At 48.2% G+C, this 12,155-nt stretch overlaps 1 protein-coding gene across 1 annotated transcript in view; it reads left to right on the top strand.

Annotated features, from left to right (window-relative positions):
* Positions 1–6,619, top strand: part of FAM151B (family with sequence similarity 151 member B) — a 41,454-nt gene extending 34,835 nt beyond the window's left edge. Inside the window, exon 6 of the mRNA XM_062212486.1 lies at positions 4,586–6,619. Within this exon, the coding sequence (XP_062068470.1) occupies positions 4,586–4,739 (154 nt within the window). The 3' untranslated portion in view covers positions 4,740–6,619. The remainder of the gene's footprint in view (positions 1–4,585) is intronic.
* The last annotated feature ends 5,536 nt before the right edge of the window (positions 6,620–12,155 follow it).

Raw genomic sequence — 12,155 nt, 5'->3', positions numbered from 1 at the left:
TCTGTGTTCTCCCCTGGGTGACATCCTCTCTGTGTTCTCCCCGGGGTGACTTCCTCTCTGTTCTTCTCCCTGGGGTGACTTCCTCTCTGTGTTCTTCTCCCCGGGGTGACATCCTCTCTGTGTTCTTCTCCCTGGGTGACTTCCTCTCTGTGTTCTTCTCCCCCGGGGTGACATCCTCTCTGTGTTCTTCTCCCTGGGTGACTTCCTCTCTGTGTTCTTCTCCCCTGGGGTGACATCCTCTCTGTGTTCTTCTCCCCTGGTGTGACTTCCTCTCTGTGGGCTTCTCCCTGGAGTGACTTCCTCTCTGTGGGGCTTCCCCCCCGGGTGACTTCCTCTCTCTGTTCTTCTCCCCTGGGGTGACCTCCTCTCTGTGTTCTCCCCAGGTGACTTCCTCTCTCTGTTCTTCTCCCTGGGGTGACTTTCTCTCTGTGTTCTTCTCCCTGGGGTGACTTCCTCTCTGTGGGGCTTCTCCCCTGGGGTGACTTCCTCTCTCTGTTCTTCTCCCCTGGGGTGACCTCCTCTCTGTGTTCTCCCCAGGTGACTTCCTCTCTCTGTTCTTCTCCCTGGGGTGACTTTCTCTCTCTGTTCTTCTCCCTGGGGTGACATCCTCTCTGTGGGCTTCTCCCCTGGGTGACATCCTCTCTGTGGGGCTTCTCCCCTGGGTGACTTCCTCTCTGTGTTCTTCTCCCCGGGGTGACATCCTCTCTGTGTTCTTCTCCCCGGGGTGACATCCTCTCTGTGGGGCTTCTCCCTGGGGTGACCTCCTCTCTGTGTTCTTCTCCCCGGGGTGACATCGTCTCTGTGTTCTTCTCCCCGGGGTGACTTCCTCTCTGTGTTCTTCTCCCCGGGGTGACATCCTCTCTGTGTTCTTCTCCCTGGGGTGACATCCTCTCTGTGGGGCTTCTCCCTGGGGTGACCTCCTCTCTGTGGGCTTCTCCCCTGGGTGACTTCCTCTCTGTGTTCTTCTCCCCGGGGTGACTTCCTCTCTGTGTTCTTCTCCCCTGGGTGACTTCCTCTCTGTGTTCTTCTCCCTGGGGTGACTTCCTCTCTGTGTTCTCCCCGGGTGACTTCCTCTCTGTTCTTCTCCCTGGGGTGACATCCTCTCTGTGGGCTTCTCCCTGGGGTGACATCCTCTCTGTGGGTCTTCTCCCCTGGGTGACATCCTCTCTGTGGGCTTCTCCCTGGGGTGACATCGTCTCTGTGTTCTCCCTGGGGTGACTTCCTCTCTGTGTTCTCCCTGGGGTGACTTCCTCTCTGTGTTCTTCTCCCTGGGGTGACTTCCTCTCTGTGGGCTTCTCCCCTGGGTGACATCCTCTCTGTGGGCTTCTCCCTGGGGTAACATCCTCTCTGTGTTCTTCTCCCCTGGGTGACATCCTCTCTGTGTTCTCCCCTGGGTGACATCCTCTCTGTGCGGCTTCTCCCTGGGGTGACTTCCTCTCTGTGTTCTTCTCCCCTGGGTGACATCCTCTCTGTGTTCTCCCCTGGGTGACATCCTCTCTGTGGGGCTTCTCCCTGGGGTGACATCCTCTCTGTGGGGCTTCTCCCTGGGGTGACATCCTCTCTGTGTTCTTCTCCCCTGGGTGACATCCTCTCTGTGTTCTCCCCTGGGTGACATCCTCTCTGTGTTCTTCTCCCTGGGGTGACATCCTCTCTGTGCGGCTTCTCCCTGGGGTGACATCCTCTCTGTGTTCTTCTCCCCTGGGTGACATCCTCTCTGTGTTCTCCCCTGGGTGACATCCTCTCTCTGTTCTTCTCCCTGGGGTGACATCCTCTCTGTGGGCTTCTCCCCTGGGTGACTTCCTCTCTGTGTTCTTCTCCCCGGGGTGACTTCCTCTCTGTGGGCTTCTCCCTGGGGTGACATCCTCTCTGTGGGCTTCTCCCCTGGGTGACATCCTCTCTGTGGGCTTCTCCCCTGGGTGACATCCTCTCTGTGTTCTTCTCCCCTGGGTGACTTCCTCTCTGTGTTCTTCTCCCCGGGGTGACTTCCTCTCTGTGGGGCTTCTCCCTGGGGTGACTTCCTCTCTGTGGGCTTCTCCCCTGGGTGACTTCCTCTCTGTGTTCTTCTCCCCGGGGTGACTTCCTCTCTGTGGGCTTCTCCCTGGGGTGACTTCCTCTCTGTGTTCTTCTCCCTGGGGTGACATCCTCTCTGTGTTCTTCTCCCTGGGGTGACATCGTCTCTGTGTTCTTCTCCCTGGGGTGACATCCTCTCTGTGGGCTTCTCCCCTGGGTGACATCCTCTCTGTGTTCTCCCCTGGGTGACATCCTCTCTGTGGGCTTCTCCCCTGGGTGACTTCCTCTCTGTGTTCTCCCCGGGGTGACTTCCTCTCTGTGTTCTTCTCCCTGGGGTGACATCGTCTCTGTGTTCTTCTCCCCGGGGTGACATCCTCTCTGTGTTCTTCTCCCTGGGGTGACATCCTCTCTGTGTGGCTTCTCTCTGGAGTGACATCCTCTGTGTCCACCGTGTTCTTCAACTGGCAAGGCTTCGTGCTGTCTCATCTGTTTCTCTGTGCTCATCAGTTAATGAGGGAGGCAGAGCAGGAAGCTGGGCTGGAAGCCAGGCGCTCTGCATGATGCTTCCCCAGCAGTGGCTTAACTGCTGCACCAAAGGGCCGCCCCCCATGTCGTCCACCTTGCTGTTGGGGTGGGAGGAGGACTCGGGGTGGAGGGGGGTGAGGGCTGGGGCAGGGACACCCAGGGCCTCTGTGGTGCTGGCTGTGCTGTTTCTCTGCTTGGGTTACAGTGGACTTTGCCATATTGTGTTAAAACCTGCACTCATTGTATGTCCCTTTTTTGTGTGGTTTAAAAAATGGTAAAAAATTTAATAATTAAAAGACAGTTTAAAAAATGAAACCTATAGATTGACATGAATGAATGTTTAAGTTACTGTTATGCAATTTTGGTTTTCCCATTTCAGTTTTTATTTTAAAGTTGTATTTATTTATTTATTTGAAAGTCAGAGTTACACAGAGAGAGAAGGAAAGAAAGAGAGAGAGAGAGAGAGAGAGGTCTTCCATCCGCTGGTTCACTCCCCAGTTGGCCGCAACGCCCAGAGCTGTGCTGATCTAAAGCCAGGAGTCAGGAGCTTCTTCCATGTCTCCCATGTGGGTGCAGGGGCCCAAGGACTTGGGCCATCTTCTTTTTTTTTTTTTTTTTTTTTTTTTTTGACAGACAGAGTGGATAGTGAGAGAGAGAGACAGAGAGAAAGGTCTTCCTTTTTGCCGTTGGTTCACCCTCCAATGGCCGCTGCGGCTGGCGCATCACGCTGATCCGAAGCTAGGAGCCAGGTGCTTCTCCTGGTCTCCCATGCGGGTGCAGGGTCCAAGCACTTGGGCCATCCTCCCCTGCCTTCCTGGGCCATAGCAGAGAGCTGGCCTGGAAGAGGGGCCTGGAATCCGGCGCCCCGACCAGGACTAGAACCCGGTGTGCCGGCGCCGCAAGGCGGAGGATTAGCCTGTTATACCACGGCGCCGGCCTGGGCCATCTTCTATTGCTTTCCCAGGCCATAGCAAAGAGCTGGATCAGAAGTGGAGCAGCCAGAACTTGAACTGGTGCCCATATGGGATGCTGGCACTGCAGGCGGCGGCTTTACCCGCTGCACCACAGCCCCCCCCCCCCCCATTTCAGTTTAAATACAATGGAGGGAATACTGAATGAGGCAGAATAACACAGGAAACTCAACCCCGGTGCTCCCACCTGCTGCCATGCGCCCAGATAAAGTCATAACAAGTCCATTTTAACTGAAAGTGCATGTTTCAGAACTCGTGTTCACTCTCTCTTTTCTGCATTCTCAGCTGTTGTTTGAAATTCTCTTTGGTTTGTTGAGTCTACAAAGTCACTGATGTGGGAGGAAACCCAGAGTTACCACCTCGCCCTGGAGACCAGAGGTGGCAACTCTGGGTTTCCTCCCACATCAGTGACGTTGTAGACTCGACAAAGAGTGAAAGAGCGACAGCCCGTGCTCCCCAGACTCTAATGCCACAGTCATAGTGTCCCCAGAAGCAAGGGCAGCTCCAGTTTAGAGCACTAACATTCTGAACGTATTCTCACAGCCATCAAATTTTGCGTGCATTCTTTTTTCAGTCAAGAAGTGGATCTGAATTTGTTTGGTTTGTAGCTTTTACAGAAAGCCCAGCAGGGCTGACGAGGCTGCTGTGAGTGACTGTGGGTAGGAAGTCGGTGGCTTTCTCCAGTCCTCACTGTCCTCCCGTGTGCTCCCCACTCTGCCCGGCCTCACAGCAGACCCAGAGCACGGCTGTGACTTTTGTCTGGAGGAAGAGACTTCCTGATCCAGCAGCGCGTGGTCTTCCGTTCCTTCCCCAGCTCTGAGCCGTTCCCGCGCTGCCAGTCTGGTTCCTAAAGTCGTGTAGCACCCCTGTAATTCAGACGGAGCAGTTCCGTAGTTCCCTGGTCTCACCCCTGTGATGCTGATGAAGGAGTGAAACGGGGAAGTACAGTTACACCACTGCTGACGATTCTTGTTCACCTGTGTGATCGAGCTAGACACAGGAGTCGTCTTGGGCTGGAATCGCTCGTCTTCGTTTTACTGTGACTTTTAACTTTACAATTCTGCTGTATTTGAATACAGGTACAGCCTGACTGTTTGGACTGGAAGAGATGATAACTATTCCATTGAAGATCTACTTTATATTAGAGACTATTTTGATAAAAGCAAAGTTTTCTATGACCTGTTGGAACCACAAAACCATGAGTTCAAACAAGCCATTGGAATTGAAAGTTGATGCCTGGGTCGAAGATTGTCCTGAATTGTTTCCTGTGGTTTGATTTCATAATCCTGTTTGGGGCTGAATTAATGACCAGATAAACTGATACTTCATGCAATGAAGAACTGCTTCCTGTGCCAGGTGTATGCCCTGCACATGTGGAAGAGGCTTTGTTATGCTGCCCATGCACAACACATCTGGAAAGAGCTCTCTGCCTTGTCTGACCGTAATTTAGGACCATGATGCTTTGGGCCTCTTTGTAGAAAGCAGTTTTGCCTACTGAAGATGATTGTGAGAATTCACGTGTGTCCTAGTGGGAATACATTATTTTTATTGACGTTTTCATTACAGAGATACTGATAAATATGGCACCCTTTTTCTTGGAAAACTGGTCATTTGAGGATAGTAAAAAAGAGACATAAAAATATTTTTAACCTTGACAACGAGCAGCTTTCTCATGCCAGGATTAGACCCACTTCCTGGAACCATGAATTACGTTAGAATCCCTCTGCTGTTGGAGAGCACCCCGGCAGCTGAATCCGTCTCGTGTCTGTGTCGCTGCTTAGCTCTTACTGTAGTGGGCAGATTCCAGGAGGGCGGCACTTTCACCTGGCACGCGGCATCGCCGTTCGGGTCTCTCTGCTGCCACTCACTCCAGTCCCTGTGGGCTGAGGCATGGCTGCTCTGTGACGTCACTCTGCACAGCACCCGCACAGAACTTTCTGGAACGTCTCCCTTTATGCAGAACCAGAAGAGTCTGAGGTTCAGGTTTCTTCTGTGAGCCCCTCAGGATGTGATCCCGCCCTCAGAGCCAGCCCCAGGGCTCCAGAACGGCCCCGCCCCTCCTCTCCTCTCCCAGCCTTGTCGCCAGAGCTCTCTAGATCTTGCTCTCACACTTCACTGTCATTACCTAAGCTGTTTGCTAACCGTGTCGGTCTCAGCCAGATTGTGAGTTCCACTGTGGCCGTGCAGACTGAAGAGTCCTGCACGGCGCTCGGCATCATCCTGAGCAGGGCGTTCAGAACGGAGTGTCGCGGCGTTTGGTAAAATGTAGAGACGGGTGTGGTGGCACTGCTTGGGATACCGCATTCCACGACATCGTGCCTGGCTGGAGTCCCACCTCTGCTTCTGATCCGGCTTCCTGGGGACACACCCGGGAGGAAATAGATGATGGCCCGAGGACTAGGGCCCCTGCCACCCATGTGGGAGACCTGGGATGGAGAACCACCTCTGCTTCTGACCCGGCTTCCTGCTGACACACCCGGGAGGCAGCAGGTGATGGCCCGAGGACTAGGGCCCTGCCACCCATGTGGGAGACCTGGGATGGAGAACTACCTCTGCTTCTGATCCGGCTTCCTGGGGACACACCCGGGAGGAAATAGATGATGGCCCGAGGACTAGGGCCCTGCCACCCATGTGGGAGACCTGGGTGGAGTTCCTGGTTCCTGTCTTCACTTAACCCCAGCCCCAGATCTTGCAGGTGTTTGAGGAGTGAACCAGCGGTTGAAAGATCTCTCTTTCTGTTTGCTTTTCAAATAAATAAATGAATCCCTTTTTAAAAAATTTTAAGTGTGGGGTTTGCGTTGTGGTGTAGTGGGTAAAGCCATTGCCTGTGCTGCCAGCATTTCATATGGATGCTAGTTCATGTCCTGGCTGCTCCACTTCCAATCCAGCTCCCTGCTGATGGCCTGGGAAAAGTAGCACAGGATGGCTCAAGTGCTTGGGCCCCTGACACCCATGTGGAAGACCCTGAGGAAGCTCCTGTTGCTGGCCTCATCCTGGCCCAGCTCTGGCTGTTGCGGCTATCTGGGCAGTGAACCGGTGCTGGAAGATTGTCCCTGTCCCTCCCTCTTTCTCTGTAACTCTGCCGTTCAAATAAATGTATAAATCTTTTAAATAAGATTTTTAAGTGTAATTTACCAGTGAGTGTCGTAAGATGTATAACTTGCCTTTTTTTATCAACCATTTTTCTCTCACAGGTTAATTCCATATAGCGAAAAGGCTTTGATGTTGAATTCAGACTTTCCTTATAGCCCCATATCTATCTGTCTATCTATCTGTCTGTCTATCTATCTACCTTTCTCTCTCTCTCTCCATAGGCTTTGGGAAATCTATAATGCTGTTGGCCCATGGCTTGCTCTGCAGTGAATTGGTGGAAAAAATAAGAATTGTCTTGTAGGGCTGTAAGAATTGGGTTTCATATAGAAGAGACGTCTAGCTCAGTGCTCACGACACAGCCAGTGCTCCCAGGTGGCTCCTTTTCTGTTAAACTGGTAGTGTGATCACCAGGAGATACATCGTGAAGCACTGTGGATGTAGACATCCCGGAAGTAATCCCAGTATTTCCTCTTGGTTGCAGCCCTAGGTCAGTGCAGTGCTGTGTGTCAAAGAAAGCCTAACATTTCATTCTCTATGCATGTTTGCCAAAGGCAAGAGTTGCAATTTCATTGGAAAATTTTAACAACTACAATAAAGAACAATTTGTAATTTTTAGTAAAAATATTTAATTTTCAAATTTTCTACTATTGTGCATAACTTTTGGAGAGATTTGAGTTTCAAATGAATTGCATTTTGTGAAATTTGAAATTTGTTTAGACTATTATTTTTGCCAATTACATTACTCTTAGTAATGTTTTTAAAAATACTTGTGCTGTGGTAAAATTCTTAAATACTGAGAAATCTTCAAGGTGAATGCTACTGAGATCAAGACTTAAAGGTATATTTTAACCTGTCCTCAAAAACAAAAGTACGTAAATGCACTATAAGCTGATTTTCTTGTAAAATTGTAATGGGTGTCCATATAGGAAAAAGTAGCCTTGATCCCTTCCTGACACCATACACACATGATTTGAGGTGGATTGTAGACCTGCGTGTGAAAGCTAAAACTAAAACTTTTAAAAAGAATAAAGGAGAATCTTGATGACTTTGGAGTAGGCAAATTCTTATAACCCAGGACACACTAACAGTTAAAAAATTGATGGGGTAGGCATTCTGGCGCAGCAGGTTAAGCCATCCCTTGGAGGAATGCCTGGTTCAAGTCCCAGCTACCCCACACTTCCAGCTTCCTGCTCATGTGCTTGGGAGGCAGTAGATGGGGGCCCAAGTATTTGGGTTCCTGCCCCCATGTGAGAGACCTACATGGAGTTCTGGCTGCTGGCTTCAGTCTGGCCTAACTGATGCAGGGAGTCAGCCGGCAGATGGAAGATCTCTCTTTTCTCCCCCTCCTCCCGCTTCTGTCACTATGCCTTTCAAATAAAAAAGTGATAAATGGACTCTAGACTCAAAATTTAAAACATGAAAGACACCGTTGAAATATCTGATGAAGAGGTCTTATTCAGAATATGGGAAGAACCATATACTTGTAAGAAAAAGCAAAAAAAAAAAACACAAAAACTAATGAAGATGGGAAATGAATAGATACTTGACAAAAGAAGGTAGTCAAAGGGAAAAAAAAATACCAAACAGGTATTAAATGGCATTGCCCAGTGAAATGCCAGGGCATACCTAACCAGAAAGGCTAATGTTATAAAAGACCAACTATACCTCTTAGGGGAAAAAAGCAAACAGTGTGACAGTCATAAATCTCAGCTCCAAGACCCAGCCATTCTATCTAAGCATCTCCACAGAGAAAAGAGCTCCCATAGTCACATAAAATGACTTGTACATGAACGGTCACAGCAGCTTTATTCTCAATGGCCACAAACTGGCATTAAACAATTCCCATCAACAAGAAAATGGATAACTAATGGTGGTGTCATGCAATGAACTTAGTACACAGCACTATGAAAGCCTGGACCACTAATACAAGAATAGAGATGGAATATTAAAAGCATATGGGAAAGAAGAGACAAAGGAGTACGTCCTGTGTGGATTCGTTATGTGAAGCTCAAGAACTAGTGGCCACCATGGGGTGGAGTGGGCTGTTGTCTGGGATGGGCCGTGTGGGAGCTTCTCGGGTGTGGGTTTTGTTCTGAGGATGGCCCTTTTGGCGTGTATGTGGACAGAATCTACACTGTGCATCTTCAAGTTATGTATTAACCTTCAGTGGTATTTTTAAAGGCCTCGATAGACCAAACTGCCATCAGGTGTCATGGAGACACTGAAGAAGCCCCTCTCAATGAGTGTGGAAAGGTCTTGGAGAATGTGCAGTATCTCACTGTGTAAAGCCGCATGCCATTCTATGTTTCATATGTGAGGAAGGTTTTTGGAAAGAAGTTCACCCGTCACGAGATTAGTGACTAGCTGGCCGTCAGCCATTTGTCCCCCCACCAAGGTTCTCCGTCTCTTGTGTTGGCATGGAGACCTTATAGCATCCAAATGCTGTTTCACCAGACTGGCCAGAGCATCCCAACCCTAGGAGACGTTTTGCTAAGAGATCCAGTTCAAGACTTCAGAGCTTTTACAAAGAGGAGTAGTTTAGGGCTCTGTCAGATGGAGATGCTGACTAACCAGGTGCCTGCCCGTTTATCTGGTGGGAAATTGTCCAAAAGTAATTCAGAATTGTTTGCTTGTTTGTTGGAGCTTAGATCTTGGCAGGGGGTATTTCTTGTAATTTTAAAAATGAAGAACCTTGTGAGTATATAGAAAGTGCTCTTTTGCTTTGTGAGCCTAACTAGTAGGAGCCTACAGCCAATTTATAATCATAAACTCAAGAATCAAAGCAAGAAAAACAGAGGTGGAGTGTATAAAGCTGAGACCAGTAGTGCTCAAAGGAGTCTTTGCATAGCAAGTGATGGTGGGATCGCATCTCGGCCTTTGGCTAAGATCAAGTGGAGAAAATGACAGTGGAATGAGAGTGCAGCTGAGCGGAGGGGATCCCGGGAGTTGGGCCACAGCAGGAGCTTGAGGTCCAGCGTGCCACAGGAACCCTAACGACCGATTACATCCGTGGAGTGAAAAGACCCAGGGGCTGGGTTTACAAACAGGCCCCAGCAGTCTCAGCAGTACAGTGTCCCTCGGATTGTGTGCAGTCTCAAATGTCTTCCAAACATGGCCAGAATTATTTGAAGGGCAGAGAGCCACAGCCCCCACCCACTGGTTCACTGAGCTAGACGTCTCTTCTATATGAAACCCAATTCTTACAGCCCTACAAGACAATTCTTATTTTTTTACACCAATTCACTGCAGAGCAAGCCATGGGCCAACAGCATTATAGATTTCCCAAAGCCTATGGAGAGAGAGAGAGAAAGGTAGATAGATAGACAGACAGATAGATAGACAGATAGATATGGGGCTATAAGGAAAGTCTGAATTCAACATCAAAGCCTTTTCGCTATATGGAATTAACCTGTGAGAGAAAAATGGTTGATAAAAAAAGGCAAATTATACATCTTACGACACTCACTGGTAAATTACACTTAAAAATCTTTTTTAAAAGATTTATACATTTATTTGAATGGCAGACAACACATCCCAGACGCCCACAACAGTGGTAGGGGGTGGGACGGGCCAGGGTTTGCTGCAGGTAGAAGCTGGGAGCTCATCCGGGTCTTCCATGTGAGTGCCAGGAATCCCTCCACTTGAGTCATCACCATTTCCTCCCAGAGCTGCAATGGCAGGAAGCTCAAGTTACGAGCTGGAGGAAGGCACTGAACTAGCCACTCGGATGTGGGATTTGGCCATCCACTAACGGCCAAAGGCCCACCCGTCAAAAAAGCCTTAATTCTATTAAATATTTGTCTCATGTTGGAATAGCAGAAAAATTATCCGTTCTTCATTTTCTGTAAGGGGTGGCATAATTTCCCCTGAAATTATGTTGAAACTTGTAAGCTTTTGAGAGAGACGTAAAAATCAATAATCCAAACGGTAGTTTAAATCTTTATTGTTACTGGTTTATGCGCAAATCTATTTACACATTCTCTCAAACTATATCCTTCTTGGAAAAATCATTTAGTTTTCTATAAGCATCAGGTACAACTCTAAGTTCTGAATTTCAAAAATATTCCTAATGCAGTTAACATTAATGTTCCCCAAAACATGAAATGGGATAACCTTCACTTACTTTTAAAATACTTGTCACAAGAGCTTAAATAATTGCTATGCACGTTACAATTTGCTGACATCAAATTACCAAGAAAAGCCTCAGACCAGCTGCTAGGAATCTACTCACAGAAAGCAAAGAAGCCAAGCTGCAGACCACACTCATCAAATGGGTACACGCAGGCTCTGCACAGGTGGGTTTATTCTTGCTGTAAAACTGCTAGATTGAAACAAGGATTCTTGGCTCCAGTGCTGTACTTTGAAGTCATGTAGATAACACTGTCACTTGATAATGTTTTCCAAGCACAGCATAGTCTCCGTTTATTTTGTTATAAGTTATTCAGAGGTCCTAAAATCCTAGAGTGGACTGTCACACAAAGGACATCCTTCCGTGTCCCTGTTACACAATGTCTAGTAACTACAGATCAGAACTAAGAGATTGTTTAATATTGACCAAGTACTTGATACAGCTTGTGGTTAAGTTCCTACTGGCTTTCTTAACTGTAGCTAGCCTAGACTACTGTAAGATTTTTACTTTGTTTAAATTGAAGCAAGCATGTGATTTCTATTTGTGGTTAAGTCCCAAACATTTTTGGAGGTGGGGCAGGCTGTTTCTTTTTGGAAGAAGAGAAACGCCTTTTAACTTTTATATTACCTTGTTCCTGGAAAGCTATGGAAAGACTTCCAAACAATAATTCCGGGAATGAAAAGATACAGAGAAAGAGTAATCACGTCAGACGGCATGATAGGCAAGTTGTTTAGCAACAGATCAAAAAGCCACAAGCAGCACACAAGCTCAGAACTGGTGGATTCGTAGTAGCTTGTAGAACTGCTGCACGTGTTCGGCCGTTAGCACTGCCCCTGGATAGCAGCTGCCATCCTGACCGTACTGTTTGAGCTTCCTTCATGTTAATTAGCTTTTCACCTGCCTGCAATCAACTGTTGTTTTTAAAGGATGAGTTACTTCTTTGTTGATTCCTGTTGTTGGTCCTATCACACTTCATGGTCGTCCCTGTTTTCTTTCATGCTTTTGGCAACATCAAAAGTTACCATCTTAATGACTGACTTGAAAACCAGTGTTTCCTAGTAAAATATTTAATCCCTCTGAAATTTAATATATACGTATATATATATATATATAAATAGCCAACATACGGGGCCTTCTTTGCTGATCTTTGTTTAAATGAAAAAAAAAAAAAAAACTTGGACCGCATGAATGTGGCTGAAATGTGGGAGGTTTGGGGCAGACAGCTTTGACTTCGAGAGAATCCCCTTGGCAGACTCTGCGTGCTATTCGCGGGTGCACAGCACCTGCCTAACACTAGAGACGTTGGGTCCTCACCCGCCTAACCATGTGGACGGAGCAGCCCCAGACCTGGCGGGATGGACACTAGAGGTTGCTCCTCTCTCGCCCTATAGTTTTCTGATGCATCCCTTAAAATGTCGCAGAATCCC

Source organism: Lepus europaeus, chromosome 15 (assembly GCF_033115175.1).
Source record: "Lepus europaeus isolate LE1 chromosome 15, mLepTim1.pri, whole genome shotgun sequence".
Taxonomy (NCBI): domain Eukaryota; kingdom Metazoa; phylum Chordata; class Mammalia; order Lagomorpha; family Leporidae; genus Lepus; species Lepus europaeus.
Note: the sequence above shows the minus strand (reverse complement) of the source record. Positions and strands in the feature narration are given on the sequence as shown.